Source organism: Orcinus orca, chromosome 15 (assembly GCF_937001465.1).
Source record: "Orcinus orca chromosome 15, mOrcOrc1.1, whole genome shotgun sequence".
Classification (NCBI taxonomy): Eukaryota; Metazoa; Chordata; class Mammalia; order Artiodactyla; family Delphinidae; genus Orcinus; species Orcinus orca.
In genome coordinates, this window is record NC_064573.1 from 8,218,071 (window position 1) to 8,242,255 (window position 24,185).

The window sequence follows — 24,185 nt, forward strand, 5'->3', positions numbered from 1 at the left end:
GTATTTGCAAGCAATGTACTGGAAAATGCTATTGACGTGCATAACTTTCTTTTCCACACAATGTATTTCTGTTTTTCAGAAAACAGACATTCCAGAAATTCACTGGTCACAATCAAACAATTAGAACAGTGTTAGGACTTATATTTTCAATAGAAATATAAGTAAGCTCTACAAAATTTATTTATATGCCCACATTTTGGAGGAAAGGCACTACAGACAAACTGGCAAAACAATGGCAGATGTTTGTAACTTGTGGCTTGGGGTAGAAAACGACCATTGTAAGTTGTCCAGATGGAAGCCAAAAATAATAATAATTAAGGAACATAAAATTTAAAAAGGTAGTCCCAGCCATGAAGGATCAGAAAGTCAGATTGTGGGTCTCCATCTCACTCCTTCAGTCCTTAAATGAGGCAAAGTTCAGTTAAATCACAACAGTTGAACAGAGAAAATATATTTTCACTTTGTCTTGATGACATCCATTTAGTATTGGTGAAAATACATTGTCAACAGAAAATAAGGGAAAAACCTATAATAACATGGTATCCAAAGACATATTTCAATTATGTTCAATAATTATTGACCCAGAGACTTCTATTCCACATAATTAAAACATAAAAGAAGGAAGCATACACAATATTTTTCATAAATGCATTCATTAAACAGTTATTTTTAAGATGTTCCAAAGATTATTAACATGTAAAGATTATTATTCATGTAAAGACACTGGTTCACTGGCTCAATACAGAGTGGCCAGTAAGTGGTAGCTATGACTTCCTCAATTATAATTAGAATTAATTACATCTATATGAGATTTTAAAATGTGTGTGTGTGTTTTCCTATTACAAATGTTTAGAAGTACTATAGTAATTCAGAAAATCATTTAGTTAATTTAGTTAATCTAGGATAGATACTGCTTTTTGCTTTTCTCTCTTTTAAATTGTAATGTTTAAATAACCTTATTTGGAATATATAGAATTAGTACAAAAATAAATTTTGCTTTTTCTCAAATATTTATTATGACTTCTAGAAACAAAGAATTCAAACACTCTGCCTCACAGCTTGCTTCTGCACTTTCCAAAGTGGTAGCCACTAACCCCATTTGGCTATCAAGCAAAAGTAATGTGGTAGTACAAATAGAGATGTGTTGCTCTAAGTATAAAATAAATATAAAAAACTTGCAAATACCCTTTTTTATTAAGGTATAATTGACATATTAGTTTCATGTGTAGAGCATAATGATTCAATATTTGTGTATATTATAAAGTGATCACCACAGTAAGTTTAGTTAACATCCATTAACACATATAGTTATCATTTTTTTCTTTTGATGAAAACTCTCTTAGCAACTTTAAATATTCAGTACAGGACTTCCCTGGCGATCCAGGAGTTTGGACTCCATGCTTCCACTGCAGGAGCCGCGGGTTTGATCCCTGGTTGGGAACTGAGATCCTGCATGCCGTGTGGCATGGTCAAAAAAAAAAAAAAATTCAATACAGTGTTATTAACTATAGTCACCATGCTGCACACTACATCCCCATGACTTATGTTATAACTGGAAGTTTGTACCTTTTGACCCCCTTAACCCATTTGACCGCCTGCTCTCACCCTTTGCATCTGGCAACCACCAATCTGTCCTCAGTATCTGTGAGCTTCATTTGTTTGTTTAGATCCATATTTAAGTAAGATTATATGTTTTGGTCGTTCTCTGACTTATGTGGCATAATGCCCTTAAGGTCCATCTGTATTGGACCTTGAGCGCAAGGTCCAATATGGCAAGGTCCAAAATGGCAAGATCTTTTTTTATGGCTAAATAATATTCCGGTGTATATTTATATATACCACATTTTCTTTATTCATTTATCCATTGATGGACACTTAGGCTGTATCCATGTCTTGGCTATTGAAAATAATGTTGCAATAAACATGAGGGTGCAGACATTTTCTTGTTACTATCTTCATTTTCTTCAGATAAATAACTAGTAGTGGATTGCTGGATCATATGGTAGTTCTGTTTTTAATTTTTTGAGGAACCTCGTACTGTTTTCCATAGTGGCTGCACCAATTTACATCCTACCAACTGTGCACAGGGTTCCCTTTTCTCCACATCCTTCCTGGCATTTGATGTTTCTTGTCTTTTTGATCATAGCTGCTCTAACAGGTTTGAGGTGATACCTCACTGTGGTTTTGATTTGCATTTCCCTGATGATTAGCTATGTGGAATATTTTTTCATGTACCCGTTGGCCATCTGTATGTCTTCTTTGGAGAAAATGTCTATTCAGATCCTCTGCCCATTTTTTAATTGGATTGTTCGGTTTTTTGCTATAGAGTTTTATGTTATTTATATGTTTTGGTTACTACCCCTTAACAGATTAATGATTTGCTAATATCTTCTCCCATTCAGAGGTTGCCTTTTTATTGATATTTTGTTGATGGTTTCCTTTGCTGTGCAGAAGTTTTTAGTTTGATGTCATCTCAGTTGTTTATTTTTGCTTGTGTTACCTTTGCTTTTGGTGTCAGATCCAAAAAATCATCGCCAAGAGCAATGTCAAGGAACTTACTGCCTATGTTTTCGTCTAAGAGTTTTACGGTTTCAGATCTTACATTCAAGTCTTTCATCCATTTTGAGTTAATTTTTTGGGTACGGTGTAAGATAGTGGTCCAGTTTCATTCCTTTGCATGTGACTTTCCAGTTTTCCCAACACCATCTACTGAAGGGACTGTTCTTTTCCCAACATATATTCTTGGCTTTTCTGTTGTAACTTAATTGACCATATATGTGCAGGTCTATTTCTGGGCTCTGTATTCAGTTCCATTGACCTATGTGTCTGTTTTTATGTCAAAACCATAACGATTTGCTTACTATAACTTTATAATACAATTTGAAATCAGAGAGTGTGATGCCTCCAGCTTGGTTCTTCTTTCTCAAGATTATTTTGGCTATTCAAGGTCTTTTGTGGTTCCATACAAATTTTAGTTTTTCAGGGTATATTTCTGTGGAAAACATCACTGGAATTTTGATAGAGATTTGCATTGACTGTAGATTGCTTTGAGCAGTATGGATATTTTAACACTTCTTCTAATCCATGATTATGGAATATCTTTCCATTTGTTTATCTCATTTTTATATTGTACACTGATAATGGTGATATGCTGGATATGTTAGGCTACAAGTAAAACATAGTATTATAGTTAATTTCAGAAACTCCTTTTTCCTCTTTTAAATGTAGCTCGTATCTGGCTCACATTGTATTTCTGTGGCACAGTGCCATTTGAAACATTAATTTTTAATACTGAAAATGAGAAGAAGAGAAAATAGGTATTTTTCTGGTCAGCTCCTTTTCAGAAAACTCTCAATATTCTTTAGGAATGCTAATCTGCTGATCTAATCCACTGTGGATGCCACAGGGAAAGTCGTAGAAATAAGAGCTTATGCTGTACATTAAACAATTTGCTGTATCTGTTATTAAGGTAATTTGGTACGCTGTCTTACTGTGAATTATTTGGTATTGACAATGCACTGCCTTAAATCCCAAGTAACATTTAATTGACCGACAGCAATCCCAGTGCGATACTAGACCATAAACCATTGAAAAAAACATGTCAGCAGTTGACCCTTTTGAATAACATTAGACATTGATGACTGCAAGAGACTTCAAGTACCAACTGGGACTATGATACGATAGTATAGCTGTTGTGGTATAAAACATACCACAATGACAGCCAAGTAGAAAACCTTAAACACATAGGGACTGAATCAACTAATTATGCCACATATCCTCAAGTCATTCATAGTCTTTTGCTTCCCTGCCAAGAGTCCCTGTCAAAACAGGAGGAGAGAATTATTCTGGCAGAAAAGGATAGAGAGTAGGGTGAGGAGTGGAAGGCATTCATGTGACGACAGAAGGGCTGCCAGCTAAATGAGGCACGCTCTTCTGTTACAAAGAGTGAAGAAAAATGAAAATTAGGACAGAAAGCAGTCAGAGTAAGCAGGGACGTATGTGAGACAGAACAACAGAGAAGGAAACCAAAGACCTAGATGGTGCTTGGGCTGGGCACTCGGGTCCTGCCACTTCTCGACATAAACCCTATTTTCTCTCCGTGCCAAAAAGTTACAGTATACTCTTTTCCAGTGCTGCTGAAATGTTTAAGATTTTGCAATGTTTAATAGGTATTTTAAAAGTAAGGTGTCAGAGCATTTCAACTATGACTAACACGGTACTACCAAATTGCTATAGATCTTATTGCTTAAAAACCAACAGCTGGAACAAATTTTATTCTTACCCTTAGTCCCTATGACTCACTGTCTACATTGTTGAGGTACTCATTCTGTGATAAGTTTGAGCTGGTGATGTTTTCTCTATCCACATATTATGAATGCTACAAAGCTTTTAGAAAATGAATTGATAATAATGTAGGTGCTTTGACCTGAATAAGTATCTCCTCATATAAGAAAAATTAAGTATACAAAACACTTAACAGAAAAAAAGAGAACAGCCAGGACATTTTATCCAAGAAAAAATATTATATTAAAAAAGGAAAGGAAATAGTATTGTTAGAAGTCAAAATAAAGGAAACATTCAAAGAAACCTTAAATTTGAAATCGTGTGTGTGTTTAATTCTGTTGGGCATCTCCTACAAGATGTAATGAGAAATGGCCTTTATGATGGAAGCATGAGACATAGAGAGAAGCTATGCTTAGTTAATGACTACCATGAAAAAAGAGCTGTCTAACATAAGAGAAAGACAGAAGGAAACCCAAAAAACAGATCTTAAAATTGTCTTGAATGCAGAGTACTAGCAGCAATGAAAATTTAACAAATTTGAGAATCCCTCTCAGAATTCAGAGGGAGAAATTACCTAAGAGTTTAAAATGCACGGAGAGAATGTAATTGATACGGTTAAAAAAAAAAAAAAAAAAGGCGAAGCAAACATCTATTGACATTGCTGAAGGAATAATTGATGATCCTGAGGTGGAAAGAAAACAGAAAAATAACACCTAAGAAATAATATTGCATCTAAACTCTTAACTGAAATTTAAAGATGTGAACATATAGATTAAATGTACTCTTCACACTTACATCTAACTTAAATCGACTATACTTCAATAAAAACAATTACATCTAATTATTAACTCTGTATTTACTTTGGAATAGTGTCTGTTCACATTCAAAGTGAAAGAATAAGACTAATTTTAGTACTTTTGTAGGAAAAATAGTATACTTTCAAGAGGCAAGCATTAAATTGATGACAGATATCTCTTCTATAACACCAATATAGTACAACAGTGTCTATTGATGGCAATATTTTGTGAATCTAGAATTATAAGCAATCCAAGTTGTTCTTCATGTGTAAAAGCAACAGGAGCTGCTTATTGTTCTGGGACAAAATTACTGAAATGTATATCCCGGATTACTGAGTGAGGAACCAAAATAAAGTGGTCAGTAATAGCAAGAACTAGATCAAACTGTCAAACTTTAACTAAGCAAGAGTACAAACAAAAATACTTAAATATGGTTTCATTTAAAAAATGCAAATACCAAAAAATCTTAAAAGTATGGTCAACAAAGAAAATATGAATCTGGGTCTAATCCATGCTAAATAAGTTAATAAATATGAATTGGAAGCATGACCTTTATTGTAAGTTTAAATGTATCAGCATATGAAGTTATGACTTTGTTTGGCTGGATGGAAAAGATAAAGTACCCAAGGAACTGTCCCCCGCACACAAACAGACCTCAATCACCTGAAAAGTGATATAAATTTAGGGATTCAGCAATATGGAAAGTGTGGTGTAGGTTGACTACAAACATAAAAAATGATGGGTCATGGATTTAAATCTAAAGCATAACAGTTACAAATGGAAAATCAGGGTAAATAAAACTTATTTAATAAAACTATAAATTTATAGCTCCAGTTTATGTATTTTTACTCATGTAATTTCTAGAAGGACAGGAAGAACAAAGGCAAATATTAAGATAAACAATTCTTCATATAGGGAATATTTAAAATGTAATTTTATTATTCACTTTAATTACAGAGATGTAATCAAGAGGTTCAAGATTTTAAAAATAAACTTAAATGACTTTTCATAGAAACAAAATCAAGATATTTAACTCCCAAACCAAGTACAGAGAAGAAAACATAAAAGTAGTACTGCACAGCATAATCCCTGTAGGAAAATACATAATGCAGAGACAATCTCAGGCATGCAAAAGCAATAAAGAAAACATGCTAATTTTTAATTTATGACATTTTTGTTAATATTTTAAAAGCTTTTACACATGATGAAACATTGACTTAAAGTAACACCCACTTATATTCTGTATAAAAGAGGCACAAGAGTGAATCTGGGAAGACGAAAGATGGCAATTTGAGCACAGACCAAGTGCTGGGTCCTTATGCCTGACCTGCACCTGCTTTTCTTCTCCAGACCCTCCCTCACTGCTCTCTGTAAAAATACAGAATTGTGGACCCAGATGTGCAGCCCCTAGAGGATGCTTCTTATGTTTTGATTTCTACTAGAATCATGGGAGTGAACAGCTGTGTGGGATCACATGGTTGATGGAACTGGGTAGATGCAGTTGGAAAACAAATGCAGCCTTGCCTTCCTGAGGGGTTTTCGGTCCCTGAAGGTCCTAGCTCAGCCCCTAGGAATCCCTTAGTGGAAACTGTGTGCCTTACTGTGGCTTATTCCTAAAGGGCCCTTCTAAGGGTCTGGTGAATTTTTGGAGAAGGGCATTGGAGAATGGTCTCAAAGTCTCTGGGTTGGGAGTGAGATGCATGTGAGTATATAGGGGCCTGAGAGCAGAAGAGCTTTCTCCTGCCACTCACCAGTGTGAGTCCTCCAGTATCTCCCTGTCACAGTGAGAGCGCAAACTGTGGGGCATTCCACGTCCATGGGATGTGCTCCAGCTGAGGGACTCTAACATCCTCAAATGTATAGCTACTGAGGGACAGAAAAATTAAATCCAAAATGATGATCTAGAATAGTACTTTGACCAGTAGACAGAATAATCCCATGGGGATGAAACCAGACTATAAAAATTACATTTTGTAACTTAAAAAGTCACATAATGATAAAATTTTTAATTTAATTGATGGGACCTCTGCTTCAAAATAACAGATAATAGATCACCCCAGGCCAATCCTACTGCCAACAATTAAAAAGAAAATGGCCAGATTTCAAAAATCATAATTTTAAAGTCATCTGAAATGTGCAGACAACAGAACTAGATGGACTAAAAACTTCAGAAAGGCGAGAAATATTTGGATGTGAGCTGATGACCCCTGGTTGTTTTTTATTATTTTATTTCCCGGGAGAGTATGCCAGTTCTGATGGCTTAGCTCAGGCAGAGAACAGCTGCTGGGGGGACTGTGATGGGGGAGGAAACAAACAATGCTTTTAGGGGCCACAAGTGGCTGGAATGACGAATCCAAGAGTTGAAGGCCAGCTTTCTCTAGACATTTGTGAATTCTGAGGCTGTTTGGGAGGCTAACCAATTAAGCCAAAAGTTTCTGGAAAAAAGTCTCTTACATTCCACTAAAGAAAAGGGCCTGGAAATACAGCAAGCAGGAGGTGAGAGCCTCAGAGAAGGCAGAGATTCACCCAGGGGCACCTACCAGTCCTGGGTGAAGATAGAAACTTCAGAATAGCAAAGATTGAAACCAACAAGCAAGAAAATTGTAATTAGGAAAAAAGAAAAAGAGAATAAAATAAAAGTAAGTATTTACCTATTATCTTCAGAAAGGTCCAAAAGGACAATGCATCCATAAAACAAAGATGATATTTAAAAAAGAGAATAAGAAAAAGCTTAAAGGATTAAATATTTTACCTTGATGCCTTTTTTATTAAATTATGAGTAATATACTATAATAAATGTGTGATGAAGCACAAAAGATAAAGACAGCGAATTTAAGAATGTTGGGAAATGGAAATTCCAAGATGACAGAGCTGTGCTTAAATAGGAATCACTCCCTATTAGTTTATCAGATATCACTGTTCACTTGAAATTAACTTATTGAGTAATAATAAAGGTAGTCTGCAGGAAAAAAATTAAAGATGGGTACATTGAAAATTACACAAGTAAATAAAACTAGGCAATGATTAAATATTTAAGAAAAAGGAACAGGTTCAGACAGAACACTTCGTTATAGTACACCACTGGACTCTGCAGTAAATAATCTTAACATTCTCCTTAAAAATGTATCTCTATTTGACGCAAAGTTTGGCATAAACTATATTGGCATGATGAGATAGGTAAAGAGTGGTTGAAGTTGTGGTGATGTAAGAGTTTAGTCTTGATCCAATAATGAGTTCTCAAGAGATAATATAAAAAGAATAGTAGGAAAAACATATAGATACATGAGGATAAGTAACAGGAAAAGCACCTAAGATACTTAAAAGTAGTTGGTCTGGGGAGTGAGCCTTTGATTAAAATAAATTTTAAAATTTCATGAAATCAAATATGTCATAATTTATAACTTCTGAGATATGCGTTTGCTTTAAAAGGCATTCCCCAAATGTTAACAATCTCTCATTTTCTTATAACACTTTCACCATTTACTTTTGTTCTCTCTTTAAAATCTACTTGCAAGCTTAATTTTATATGGTTTGTTATTGACACTTTAAGAAACTTTTATCTAACTCTGTATCTACTTTCAGATTTTTTTTAATGTTACTAATTTAAATAAACTTAGGTAGAGGGCTAATGGACTCATTCTCTCTGTTCAAAATCATAGTCCATTATGTTGTAATGAGGAAAACATATAAAATTTATTTTGTAATGTTTTCAACATTATTTTATAGGTGTCTTACGTATCACAAATGCCACTGTCATCCCCTAGTAGAATTTAGTCAAATTAAGGCATATTACTTTTCTACTTTTTGTAGTTATTATAGATTTGAATTTTTAAAACATAAAGGGAATTTCATACAAGAGGAATTAGTAATCCTTCGTCAGAGGCTAACTATAGTTTTCAGTGGATTACTATAAAAGTTTCTCACATTGGTCACGTGTCAGTAGAATAATATAATCTTACTGAAAGCCGTGTTATTCATACTTTCCCTCTAGATCTCCTCCAGTCTCTGAGATTGGGGCACTGCCAGCATTGCCAAGCTATCAGGTCACAGCCATTGATAATCTCAGCACAGGTGTACTAAGAACAATCCTATCGTTGGTGAGTCTTGGCAACAGGGAATGCAGACTGCTGTTACGAAAGCATTCATGCTTTTCAATTCTGAAATTCCTGCTGTTAAGTATTACATCACACTTATTTTACGGTTCTGATGAATTTCTGTAATGAAAAAACACCAAGTTACCTGGCAGTCGTCAACATTTGTTGACCTACCTCCCAGTTCCCAAATACTTGTAGTAACTATTGCCCCTTTTGGTGGTTTTACTGAGATAAAACACCAGCTTATAATTGGAATCACTGAGTTATCAGAGCCCCAGATATTATCCTCATTCCTACTTTTGATGTGGAATAAGTACAACTGATCCTTGAACAACTCAGGTTTGAACTCTGTGGGTCCACTTGTACAAAGATATTTTTCAGTAGTAAATACTATAGAACGACAGGGTCAGTGGTTGGTTGAAGCTACTGCTGCTTCTGAACATGGATTAACCCCAGAGTTGTTCAAGGGTCAATTGTATTGGCATTCTTACATTTTCAAAAATTACCTCATTTTTTTCTTACTAACATCTGCACCATGTGTAGGTTCAAAGTAGGGGGATTGTGACGTGTGAATGCCTGTGAGTATTTTTTTTTTTTTTTTTTTTTTTTTTGCGGTATGCGGGCCTCTCACTGTTGTGGCCTCTCCCGTTGTGGAGCACAGGCTCCGGACGCGCAGGCTCAGCGGCCATGGCTCACGGGCCCAGCCGCTCCGCGGCATGTGGGATCCTCCCGGACCGGGACACGAACCTGCGTCCCCTGCATCGGCAGGCGGACTCTCAACCACTGCGCCACCAGGGAAGCCCCCTGTGAGTATTTTGTAGGCTCCAAATAAATACTATTTTTTTCATTTTCTAAATAATGGGTCAGATTCTGGAAAACTTAATCCTATCATACCACTGCAGGAATCTCTACTAAAATAAGATATAAAAGTACTAGATTCTATTCAACAGTTAAACTGAAAGAGTCACTTCTTAGATGTCACATTTAATATCAGAGAATTTAGCTCCAAAATATATTTCATACTTAGAGAAATTAAGTTAAAGATTTTGTATAAAAGCAGTATTTCCACTCAACCATAATATTCTGAGTTATTACCTAATCATTCACAGAGAATAAATAGACCTAAAAGCAAGCTAAAGAGAACTTATATAATGTGATTTTACATAACTGAATTAATCATACCTCTAAGGGTTCAGTAAAATGTTCATTCACAAAATTCTAATTTACAGATCTGAATACTATTCTCTCTTTATCCTAACTTATAGCTTAATGTTAAAATGTCTTTTTAAAGTTCACATTTTTCTATTTAGTCATCTCTTGCTACAGAGGATTGCCCAGCATCCTTCTCTGAAAAAAATTTAATTTCTTTGACGGTAACAGTCAAATTGGAGCAACTGTTAAAAGTAACAGAAACTTAATTCCTTCTACTATCCCTTTATGGGAAATATTCTGAAACCTACTCATCCTTGCCATTCTTCCCAAGATCCTCTTAAATTTATTTGTGGTGACTAGGACTGAAAAGTATGGTCAGATTTAAATATTAAAGAGAAATGTATTAAATGAATAAATTAAAAAATTATTAGTGAAATCCTGGCCAATGAGAAACATTTTATTGGTGTAGTTCTCATCTTAATCTATCTTTAAGCCTCATAAAATTAAACATCTTGGCCTTCTTTGAAATGGCACAGTTAGCATACACTAAATTATGGTTGCAAACTCATAATTAAATAGGCATTGTTGGGGTTTTTTGGGGGGGTATTTATTGGAATTTCACATGACTTTTTTAATGTATTTTTTTCACAACTTTTTTTTAATTGAAGTATAACTGATTTACAATGTTGTATTAATTACTGCTGTACAGCAAAGTGATTCACATACTTTTTTAACATATTCTTTTCCATTATGGTTTATTATAGGATACTGAATATAGTTGCCTGTGCTATACAGTAGGACCTTGTTTATCCAATCTACATATAAAAGCTTACATCTGCTAATCCCAATCTCCTACTCCATCCCTCCCCCAACCCCCTCCCGCTTGGCAACCACCAGTCTGTTCTCTATGTCTGTGATTCTGTTTCTGTTTCATAGGCAGGTTCATTTGTGTCATATTTTAGAGTCCACATATAAGTGATATCATATGGTATTTGCCTTTCTTTTTCTGACCTCACTTAGTATGATAATCTCCAGTTGCATCTATGTTGCTACAAATGGCATTATTTCATTCTTTTTTATAGCTGAGTAGTATTTCATTGTATATATGTACCACATCTTTATCCATTCACCTGTTGATGGACATTCAGGTTGCTTCCATGTCTTGGCTATTGTGAATAGTGATGCTATGAACATAGGGGGTGCATGTATCTTTTTGGATTAGAGTTTTGTCTGGATATATGTCCAGGAATGGGATTGCTGGATCATATGGTAATTCTATTTTTAGTTTTCTGAAGAACCTCCATACTGTTTTTCCACAATGGATGCACCAACTTACATTCCCACCAACAGTGTAGCAGGGTTCCCTTTTCTCCACACCCTCTCCAGCATTTATTATTTGTAGACTTTTTGATGATAGCCATTCTGACTGGTGTGAGATGATACCTCATTGTCATTTTGATTTTCATTTCTCTAATAATTAGCAATGTTGAGCATCTTTTCATGTGCCTATTGACCGTCTCTATGTCTTCTTTGGAGAGATGTCTATTTAGGTCTTCTGCCCATTTTTGGATAGGGTTTTTTTTGTTGTTGCTGAGTTGTATGAGCTGTTTTTATATTTTGGAAATTAAGCCTCTGTTGTTCACATCATTTGAAAATATTTTCTCCTATTCTGTGGGTTGTATTTTCATTTTGTTTACGGTTTCCTTTGTTGTGCAAAAGCTTGTAAGTTTGATTAGGTCCCATTTGTTTATTTTTGTTTTTATTGCTATGGCCTTGGGAGACTGACCAAAGAAAACACTGGTATGATTTATGTCAGAGAATGTTTTGCCTATGTTCTCTTCTAGGAGTTTTATGGTGTCATGTCTTATGTTTAAGTCTTTAAGCCATTTTGAGTTTATTTTTGCGTATGGTGAGAGGGTGTGTTCCAACTTTATTGATTTACATGTGGCTGTCCAACTTTCCCAACATCACTTGAAGGGACTTTTTCCCATTGTATATTCTTGCCTCCTTTGTTGAAGATTAATTGACCATAGGTGTGTGGGTTTATTTCTGTGCTCTGTATTGTGTTCCATTGATCCATATGTCTTTTTGTGCCAATACCATGCTGTTTTGATTAATTTAGCTTTGTAATATTATTTGAAGTCTGGGAGGGTTATGCCTCCTGCTTTGTTCTTTTTCTTCAGGATTTCTTTGGCAATTGAGTCTTTTATGGTTCCACATGAATTTTAGGATTGTTCTGTGAAAAATGTCAGGGGTAATTTGATAGGGATCACATTAAATCCATATATTGCTTTGGGTAGTGTGGCCATTTTAACTATTAATTCTTCCAATCCAAGAGCATGGAATATCTTTCCATTTCTTTGAATCATTTTCAATTTCCTTTATTAATGTTTTACAGTTCTCAGTATGTAAGTCTTTTATCTCCTTGGTCAGGTTTATTCTTAAGTATTTTATTTTTGGGGGTGTGATTTTAAAAGGTTTTTTTTTTTTTTACATTTCCTTTCTGATATTTCATTGTTGGTATAAAGAAATGCAACTGATTTCTGTACGTTAATCTTGTATCCAGCTACCTTGCTGAATTCCTTTATCAGTTCTAGTAGTTTTTGTGTGGAGTCTTTAGGGTTTTCTATATATAGTATCATATTATTTGTATATAATGACAATTTTACCTCTTCCCCTCCAATTTGAATACCTTTTATTTATTTTTTTGTCGGATTGCTGTGACTAGGACCTCCAATACTGTGTGGAATAGAAGAGGTGAGAGGGGCATCCTTGTCTTGTTACAGATTTTAGTGGGAAGGCTTTCAGCTTGTCACCACTGAGTATTATATTGGCTGTGGGTTTGTTGTAAATAGCTTTTATTATCTTGAGATATGCTCCCTCTCTACCCACTTTGGTAAGGGTTTTTATCATGAATGGATGTTGAATTTTATCAAATGCTTTTTCTGCCTCTATTGATCATGTGGTTTTTGTCTTGTCTTTTGTTTATGTGGTGTATCATATTGATTAATTTGCCTATGTTGAACCATCCTTGTGAACTTGAGATGAATCTCACTTGGTCATGGTGTATGATCTTTTTTATGTGTTGTTGATTCAGTTTGCTAATATTTTGTTGAGAATTTTTGCATCTATATTCATCAAAGATATTGCCCTGAAATTTTCTTTTTTGGTGATGTCTTTGGTTTTGGTATCAGGATGATGATGGCTTCATAGAATGTCTTTGGTAATGTTCCTTCCTCTTCAGTTTTTTGGAAGAGTTTGAGAAGGATCAGTATAAGTTCTTCGTATGTCTGGTAGAATTCACCTATGAATTCACCTGTGAAGTCTGGTCCTGGACTTTTGTTTGTAGGGAGTTTTTAAATCACAGATTCTCTTTTATTTTTAGTGACTGGTCTGTTCAAATTACCTATTTCTTCTTGATTCAGTTTTGGTGGGCTGTATGTTTCTACAAACTTGCCCATTTCTTCTAGGTTGTTGAATTTTGTTCATAGTATTCCCTTATGTTTTTTTGTATTTCTGCAGTATCAATTATGTCTCCTTTTTTATTTCTTATTTTGTTTATTTGGGTTCTCTCTTTTCTCCTTGGTGAGTCTGGCCAGAGGTTTATCAATCTTGTTCCTCCTTTCAAAGAAACAGCCCTTGGTTTTATTAATTTTTTTTTTCTATTTTTAAATCTCTATTTCCTCTCTGATCTTTATTATTTCCTTCATTCTGCTGACTTTAGGTTTTGTTTGTTCTTTTTCTAATTCTTTTAAGTGGTAGGTTAGGTTAAACAGGCATTGTTAACTCCACTTTACAGATGAGAAAACAGACATGTCAAAGGATCAAATGAATTGCTTAAATGTCTTATGCATGTCTGACAGTCTCCAACCCTCTCCTCTGTAATTCTGGCAGGTCTAAAGTGAAAGGTCTTTTCCAATCCACAGACTTGCATATGACACTTAAGTAAGTCATGTATCATTGAAGTCACTGTTTCTCACCTGTGAAGTGGAGATTCTAATTTCTATCTCATAAAGCAGGTAAGATAGTGCCTATAGGCCCAAAAAATGAAATCCAATGTTAATATTACATTTGTGTTCCAGCAGCCCTTTCTTTTTTTTCTTTGAAATTTTTACTTTCATTACTGATTTTTTTTTAACATCTTTATTGGCGTATAATTGCTTTACAGTGTTGTGTTAGTTTCTGCTGTATAACAAAGTGAATCAGCTATTCATATCTCCATATCCCCTCCCTCTTGCGTCTCCCTCCCAGCCTCCTTATCCCACCCCTCTAGGTAGTCACAAAGCACCTAGCTGATCTCCCTATGCCATGCAGCTGCTTCCCACTAACTATCTATTTGGTAGTGTATTATGTCAATGCTACTCTCTCACTTTGTCCCAGCTTACCTTTCCCCCTCCCCGTGTCCTCAAGTCCATTCTCTGAGTCTGTGTCTTTGTTCCTGTCCTGCCCTAGTTTCTTCAGGACCTTTGTCTTTTAGATTGTGTATGTACCTGTTAGCATATGGTATTTGTTTTTCTCTTTCTGACTTACTTCACTCTGTATGACAGAGTGTATCCACCTCACTACAAATAACTCAATTTCGTTTCTTTTTATGGCTGAGTAATATTCCATTGTATATATGTGCCACATCTTCTTTATCCATTCACTTAGGTGACTTAGGACACTTAGGTTGCTTCCATGTCCTGGCTATTGTAAATAGAGCTGCAATGAACACTGTGGTACATGACTCTTTTTGAATTATGGTTTTCTCTGGGTATATGCCCAGTAGTGGGATTGCTGAGTCATATGGTAGTTCTATTTTTAGTTGTTTAAGGAACCTCCATACTCTTCTCCACAGTGGCTGTATCAATTTCCATTCCCACCAAGAGGGAATGCAAGAGGGTTCCCTTTTCTCCACACCCTCTCCAGCATTTATTGTTTGTAGATTTTTTGATGGTGGCCATTCCCAGCAGCCCTTTCTTATATCACTATGTTTTATTATGTGACATTCTTTAAAATTTTTCCTGGTTACATTCTCTTTAGAAAAAGTGTTTATTTCTACTAACAGAAAATAATGTAGAATTTCATATTTGCTGTTTCTCTGTTTCTTTATCTGAGGCATCAATGTGGCTACTGAATAGGACAAATCTCTTTCACATTACTTGTTGCCAAAGATTGATACCTCACTCTAATAATTATGGTTGAAGATGGACTCAGGAGTATTTTTTCCCAATAGAATACATTCAAAGATGAGATATGTTCAAATAAGAACAATATTACATTCAGTATACAAACTGTCTTCCTAGTTAAACTTGCTAAAGCTGTTATTGTGGAAAAAATTATATCGGTCTGTTAGTTTGCTTTTGAATAAGTCTTTGTAGTGTTTTAGTTTCTTTGGTGGATACAGTGCATATAGATGTATGAACACATCTCTAAAAATTACTCTTTTCCAGCCAGCAGAATCATCCTCAATGAGAGTAGAAATTTTCAAATGTTCCTTCATTAATTATGTTCCCAGATGAATATAAATTTTAACCTTCATCTGAAGATACAGAAAGCAGATACTTGGAGGTGATTTCAGAAAATATTACTGTCTTCACAACAATATATAAAAGGGAGAAAAATATTATGTGTACTTCTTTAGAAATGGATCATGCCAACAAGATGAAAATATATTAAGATTAAAAATAACCATTCTCATGCTTTCCACTGCATCGGGTATGATGTACCCGAAGTTCAGTCACAGTGAAGACAGCAGTATGCCTACCAAGGTGAGAATGCTTTGGAGGTCATTTAATTCCCCACACCAATCAAAGACTACAGTTTTATTCGTAGGAGTAAGTGAGGGCCAGGGGGCACACAGAAGGTCTTTGCATTTGGGAGGGAAACATGCACAATGTATATGTTAGGTCGACACTAATCTTTGAAGTCTGTGTAACAGCTCCTCTTGGGATATGTAGACAATACCATATCTTCATTAGTTTGATTTAAAATCAGCTAACAGCTCATTTCTTCCATGCATTTTTTATAAACCTCTGTAAGAGCAGTGTCATAAGACAGGAATTATATTTTCTGTATATATCATTTCATATTTGGCATAAATAGGTGGCACTTTGCAGTATAATACTAAACATTCCCCACTGTGATATCATTTCTTTAGGGTGTTCAATATAAACTATGCTTAAGTTACTATAATTCTATTTTAAAATGTTTATATTTGAAACTGGTTGATGTTACAATTAGTGCAAAGGGGTATTTTTAAAACAGCATTGGGGTTTCTTCATTAATGTGGTTGTGAGTATTCTAATTTATGAAAATATTTAGATTTCAATTCTTTTATTAGTTTTCTAATATTTACAATATTTTCCTTAAAATGACAGATAACAATGTTTAAAGGGAAAAATTTCTGACGTTTATTTTACTGGTTAGTGCCTATCTTTTTATATCACAATATTGTGTTCCTGACATTTTTTAGTCTAACATACAGGAGTTTAAGGTGTGTAATGTCAGGATTATTATTGTAAAACGCTGTTTAGTAAAATCTGAATAATCTTACAAAGCGATTTCAAAACAGGTAAGAAAACATACCCAATAGGAGGTTATAGGTTTATGTAGTTGAAGTCAAGGGCAAGTAGTATTACTTTTTAAAATTTTTTTAGGAGGCATTTCCAAGATTTCTTTAAAATATATTTTCTTTTTTGCACAAAAATTTTCTCTCTAAATATTTTCTCTGAAGGAAATTGCCTCTTAAAAAGTAGAGTGGGATTTCCCTGGTGGCGCAGTGGTTGAGAGTCCACCTGCTGATGCAGGGGACATGGATTCATGCCCCGGTCCAGGAAGATCCCACATGCCACGGAGCGGCTGGGCCCGTGAGCCATGGCCACTGAGCCTGCACGTCCGGAGCCTGTGCTCTGCAACGGGAGAGGCCACAACAGTGAGAGGCCCTCGTACCGCCAAAAAAAAAAAAAAAAAAAAGTAGAGATGAATAAACTAATATTTGTTGCATATTTATTAATGTATAAGAAACATCTGACACAGCACATGACATTTTATTCAGTCTTTAAGGGGGTGTTATATAGTTCTATAAGTAACTTGCTCAAGGTCACAGAAATAATAAATAGTAAAGCTTATCTTCTGATTTAGCCTGAGGAATACAGGTAGGAGTGAAGTCTAATCAAAAGTTGCTGCATTTGTGGTATCTGCCTTGTCTGCAAAGATGATGGCAGCAATGTCTAGGATGTCCCTATGTGCACATATTGTTCTTTCCATAAAGCCATGGGGTCAATTTCCTCAACTCTTGAACCTGGGATGGCCTAGTGACCTGCCATAGACTCTGACCAATAGAATCTGAAGGAAGGGGCACTGTGTGACTCCCCAGGGTGATCTTCAGAGCAAGGGAGAAGCCCAAGAAGCAACAGCCATTTCTCACTCCAGCTGAAGTATCAGATATAGGAGTGAGGTCATTTTGGACATTCTAGCCTCAGGGAGCTCTCTGTGGAATGCAGATGCAAGAGTTAACCCTGCCACCTCTATGTGAAGGAGAAGAACCACCCAGCTGAACCCAGAAAAACCCACAGAACTGTGATAAACAATAAATGTTTTAGGCAATTAAGTATTTGGGTGATTCATTTTGCAGCAATAGAGATCTCAGACACTGGTATCTGGAAGTGAGGGGCTGCCATAACAAAATAGGTGGCATTGGTTTAGGAACATCAACAAGTAGAGAATGGAAAGATGGTGAGGAAGTTGTTAGGGCTGGTGTAAAAGCAGTGAAGCGATGGTCACTGGAGGCTGGAGAAGGGGAGACATTTATGCGTTGGTGCAACAATTAGCATTAGTGTCACCTGTGAGAACATGGAACCTATAACAAGCATGTAATAAACCTGTGGGTCAAAAAAACAAGATTCCCAGGCAGAATGGGAAAGTGATAAATGTCTTCTTTTAAGTGGTCTTAAAAGAAAAATAAGTGAAAGAAATTAATTATTCATTTTTCAAGTAGATTTTAGAGGAAATAGAGAAGGCAGTCTCAAAGTAAGAAACTGTCTCCAGGTAAAGATAACAAGAAGTGTTATGGCCAATTTGCTTTTAAGAACTAAGCAAGACTTAAGACAGGGCTTAATAGAAGTTTGAAGGGTGTGCTGAGACGAAAGCCCATCCTGGGGCCCACACTCTTCACCAGTGCATATGCAATGGTCAATGGAAGGCCACTGGCAGGCCTCTTTGTCTCCCCAGGCCTTAGAGTCCCACCAGTCAGACCTTCCCCCATGTTAGAGAAAGACACAGGCACGGAAGGGAAGGCTGGGTGAATGATGAAGGCTTTTACAAAGAGACAAGCTGGATGATCAGATGAGAGGAAGCTTTACTTACAAATCAATTAGTAAATTTTCATTTGCACTAATGGGAAAGGAGGAAGACCAGGTATATTGTTGACTGAGTTAAATTTTACAAGTAGGATTATATAGGGTCTCTTCTTAAGGTAAATTTCTTTATCTAAACGTAAATATGAAGCAGTAAACTATACTATATAAAAAGGTCTCAAATATTCCTCTATGTATAATTTTATACTTTGCTTTTGTTTCATCCAACTCAAAGGAAATCATAGCTTTACTTCCACCTGATTTATTTCTAGATACTATTGTACTTGCCAGTGCTGGAGGGCTTTTCTATGACTTTCCTGCAAAATGTCTATCCAGTTAAAAGTCAAAAGCCCTTAGTTTCTGAGGTGCTTGTTGCTTTTCCTTAACTTCAGTCACAGGTGATCTATTACTTTGAGAGTATTCATATCATTTGGAGTGCAAATCTTAGCTTTGCTCCTTCAGTCTCTTTCTAATGCAAATCATAGTGTTTGACACCTCTGTCCACTTTTGCCTTGTATGAAGAATTATACCAAATTTATTGTTACCTCTCTGGGGTAAAAACATTTTTCACACAACGTGCCACCCTTACCACATAGATTGTGAATATGTGTTTAACGTCTATCAATTACTTAAGTACAGTGATTCTCTTATCAACTACCCAGCAAACTGTATGGTTTGCAACTTCTGTTTTCTTGCGGGTATTATAACCCTTTCAGTTTGTGAAATGTATTCTGAAAGCTCCTTTTGCCTTTCAGAAATTTTACACCTTTAGAACTAGAGCTGCTTTTAAATGATATTTAAATTGTCTTTATCATAACATGTAACATTTATTGGGGGGAAAAAACAATAAGAGCCAAGAAGCCCATAAATTTAAGTACTGAGTGCCTGTAAGTTTCTTTTAATATTTCTAAGTTAAATATCTATAACATTATTTTTGTTAAGAAAATGAGGAAAAAAGGACATCAAGATTTCCCTATCTAAGATCTCCATCTTGAATTTGACATATTTTGTGAAATAATTACCAGTTTTGTAAGTGCCTGAGTTGAAGTTCCAAGTTTTCATTTGTTTCTTTCTGTTCATCCAAAGATCTCTGGAGCTTATGGATCTGATTCAGGAAATCATCAAGCTGAAAGCAAAATAGAAAATGCCTCAGGTAAGATGACTGAAATAAGAAAATCCTTTTAAAAGCAAGTTTTTTGCATGACACATTCTTTTTTGTATATATACATGAATGTGTAGGAATACTTATTTTTAATTATAGAATTAGTTCATATAGTCAATAATAAAATAAACATCTACATGGAGTCTAGAATTTGACAAAATCTTACCTAGGCACTCCTCCCCCATTTCTAACCTGGGCTTCCCTACCTTATTATTCTCAAGATTTTGAAAATAGTTTTACATATTTGCATGTGTGTATTTAAGTATAGCATATATGTGTGCATATACATATGCTAAGTGTATATATGTACACTTATATAGACACACACACATAATGGTACAAATAGAAATATTCTTTAAAATGTATTCTTTTAGTTGTTTTTAACTTAAACATAAAAAAAATGGGTATCATGCTCTATGTAATCTTCTAATACTTTCTTTTTTAATTCAACTGCTGAGACTCATCCGTATTGGTGACTCACTGTAGCCTCTTTGTTCTGGTTTACCAGATCGTACTGCATGATGGTGCCATGAGAGTACACCACCCTCCTGTCCATAACTATTAGACTGTTTGCAGGCTTGAGCTGCTCTGAACACTCTTGTGTAGATCTCCTGATGCATTTGTGCAAAGTAGTCTCTGGAGACATACATAGGAGGAGAATTGCCAGGTTATACTTTTTAATGTTTAATTTTTCAAGATAATGCTAAAATGTCTCCCCAAAATGATTTACTAACTTACCTCCCAAAGGCAGTTAGATGGGATCCTGTTTGAGCATATCTTCGCCAACACTTGATGTGAGATATTAAAACTTTTGCCAATCCTTGATCAATGGATTATGGTTGATACCTCTTTATATTTTTATTGGCTTGATGATTTTCTTTTGTTCCTATTCAGGTCTTCTGTTCATTACTCTATTTGGAGCTCTTTTCTTTTTTATCTGTACATGTTTATGTTATAATCTCGATACTAACCCTTTGTCAGTTATAAGTGTTCCAAGTATCTTCAGCAAGTGTTATCAAGTTTATAACTTATTTTTTCCATTTTATTTAAGAGCTCTTTGGATGAATAATAGTCATTTTATTAAGCAAAATTTATCAATTTTTTTACAGTTAGGATGTATTTAATAATGCTAAAAATTACTTCCCTATGCAAAGCTTAGAGAAGTATTAATCTGTATTTTCAACTAAAATTTGTTAAAGTTTTGTATTTGTCATTTAAGTCCTAGATCAAGATGGAGTTAATTTTTGTACATGATGTGAGGTAGATCTCCAATTTTATTTTTTCTATATATAAACACATTTCAATAGGTGTTTAAGTTGCCAAGTTGTTTAGCCTGATTGGGGTTCCATGGGGTAGGTTTAGATAGTTTTAGTGTCTTCTCTTCCTCACAACAATATCTAGCAACCATATTCCTCCAATTGAATATTTCAAAATCTTGTGGAAATTACCATGCATATATGCAGCTTCAAGACAAAAATCTTGCCTCTCCAAGCAGACTGCTGAGCTATGGCGCTACAGTAAAATAAGGTTAATAATTTCTGTATTTAATAAAACTGTAAGGATAATCAAATCTTCCTCACCATGTGCAAAGTCAAATTACTGCTAAATATGAAAATGAATCCCAATTCTCTGATCTCTTGGTCAGTGTTATTCAAGTTAAATCATTTTAAACATTAGAAAGAATGATATAGAGTTGAGTTGGCATTATTATTTTCCAGGAGAAAAAAGCTATTTCTCTTCATACCCTCACCATTCTATAAACCCTTTTCATCAATTACTTGTGCCATGAAGTAAACATTGTTAAGGTGTATCAAAATTAACTCTCAAATATTTTTATTTCTAGATGTCAAACATTCAGACATTTTTAGTAATACACACTTTTTTTGACATCCACAATTCTTAAGTTTATATATACACCTAACAGAATTACTTTTAAATACATAATCCAAGTTTACTTTCTTACCATCAAAGTTCTCCTTTATGTAACCTGTGCAGGTTTTTGTGGACCTCACTTTTCCTAGTTTCTGCTTTATATAGATAAATGTTGAACCAGAAATTTTTTTACAGATATTCTACATGTCTCTAGTTCTAATGTTTCTGCAGTTAATGTAACATGTATTTGTTAATATATTAGGCTCATGTTGGATTTAATCATATTTTACATCAAGTTATTCAAATCAAGTGTTGCGTATTTTGCTAGATAAATGTGACAAAAATATTTATTAAAGTACAAACATGTCTGTATATATATTACTTAAAAGTTCTTATAAAATTCGAGTAGGCCAGGCATCCAGACTAATTTTGCTTCTTCAGATACAGTCTTGCATCCAATTTCATTATTTGGGGAGGAATCGGGATGCTCAACGTTCATGCCTCATTAAAGATTAATTTTCTATCAGGATGAAAATTAGAAGAATAAGGTAATAGGCTAATAATGATTGACTAATTATTCTGGAATGTCGGATTATTTCACATTTTCATTTTCTTTCAAATATCTACTTGGAAAAAACCCACCTATTTGGCATTACCAAGGGCAGTTCCCAAATCATTTACTTAACGAATGAGAAACGTTATCTTTTTGTACTTTTTCTTCAATTTATAAATTTTCAGCTTTTCTATCACTTGGGATTTTAATATAGGAATACTAATATGGGATATATGGTAACTACTTGGAAAGCTTAATTACAGACAGGTATTATTAGATATTTAAGGAATATTTTGGTACAACTATAAGAACAGCAGAGTTTAAATAGAATATGATACTTGTTATTTATTATATTTCAAATTAAATTTTGTAATGCAGTTTGGAAATGTATAACAAAAGTTTTAACATTCATATTTTTAAAAATTCATGTATTGAAATGTCTGAAAAATAATATCAGACACATAAAAACTCTTTCATTATGTTCATGAAAAAGTCAAACTGACCTGAATGATTACTGAGAGTTTTGTTTAATTATAATCCATCACTCTGACAGGACACTCTGCAGACATTAAGATGTTTAATTAGAATTCATAAAGCTATTTTATGATATTTAACTTTGGAGAACAGGCTCACAATATTGTGAGTGATGCATGACATTTCTTATGTAAAATAACATATAAAGAAAAACCCAAAATGATACAAGATACTGGTGGAAGTGTTATATTTTCTAAATTTGCGTTAAGGATGTTGAAAATGCAATGGAAAATACCCAAGGTGTAATTCAGACCTCACCTTGGAGATTTGGCTAACATCCAATTCTGATCTTATCTCCCCACTTGACGAACCCCTCAAGAGCTCCCAGTGCCCAGATGAGCACATAAACCCTCCTCCCATTTTCTCTCTCATATTACCTACCAGGGTAATCCCAGGTTTTCTTTTGTTCTCCAGCAGCCCTGAGCTTTTTGTATTTTTAGCCCACAACAGGGTGGGTTGGGTGGCAGTCATGCTCATTTTCTTTCTTTCCCCAATGTCTTTGCTCACATTCTCTCTTCTCTATGCAATGGACTACGACTCTACTCCTAAAATCCTTTAAGGGCTTCCGTCGTGGCGCAGTGGTTGAGAGTCCGCCTGCCGGTGCAGGGGACACGGGTTCGTGCCCCGGTCCGGGAAGGTCCCACATGCCGCGGAGCGGCTGGGCCCGTGAGCCATGGCCGCTGAGCCTGCGCGTCCGGAGCCTGTGCTCCGCAACGGGAGAGGCCACAACAGTGAGAGGCCCACGTACTGCCAAAAAAAAAAAAAATCCTTTAAAACAGCCTTCTTAAACTTTAACATTCTATGAATCACCTTAGGATCTTGTTAAAATGCCAATAATGACTCAGTGGGTGTCAAGCAGGGTTCATGATTTTTCCATTTCTCAAGCTGCCAGGTGATACTGATGCTGCTGGCCCTTGGAACACACTGAGTTAGAGGTCAGTACAATTACCCTGGCCCAAATGATGTAGCTTTTCTTAAATTCTCTGCTATGGAGCTTAGGCCGGGCTGCAGTGGATGCAGCCAGAGTCATGGAGTCGGAAGGTCCTGGCAGGTGGAGGGGAAGATAGAACAGATTCTGAGGCGGCTGAAGGAGAGGAATCTGCAGGCCCTACCTGCAGCGAGGCCTGTGGAGAAGAAGGGCATCGGGAGAGTGACCCTTTACTACTGGTGGGACGATACTCCACCCACTCTAGCATTAATCTGGACAAATAGGAAAGGGACCAAGAGAATCTGGATCCTCTCTTAGAGGTCTGTGCTGTTTGGATTGGTGTTGATCCAGTGCCTTCAAAAGTGCCTCTCTTTCCTTACAACCTATAAGAACAAATAGGACCAGAGTAAAGGCAAAGGTCCATCCTTCCCTAAGAGGGACCCAAGGCCACATGCACTTGTCAAGGTTGATCT

General features: G+C 35.4%; 1 protein-coding gene across 3 annotated transcripts in view; it reads right to left on the reverse strand.

The window, feature by feature from the left end:
* Window positions 1-24,185, reverse strand: part of CCDC102B (coiled-coil domain containing 102B) — a 226,467-nt gene that overhangs the window by 20,346 nt on the left and 181,936 nt on the right. For 2 of the 3 annotated variants that reach the window (XM_049698009.1, XM_033406083.2), the window contains exon 7: window positions 19,686-19,789. In XM_049698009.1, the coding sequence (XP_049553966.1) occupies window positions 19,686-19,789 (104 nt within the window). Of the gene's footprint in view, window positions 1-19,681; window positions 19,790-24,185 lie in introns of those variants that run through there. The other variant, XM_004279998.3, reaches the window with a different exon arrangement.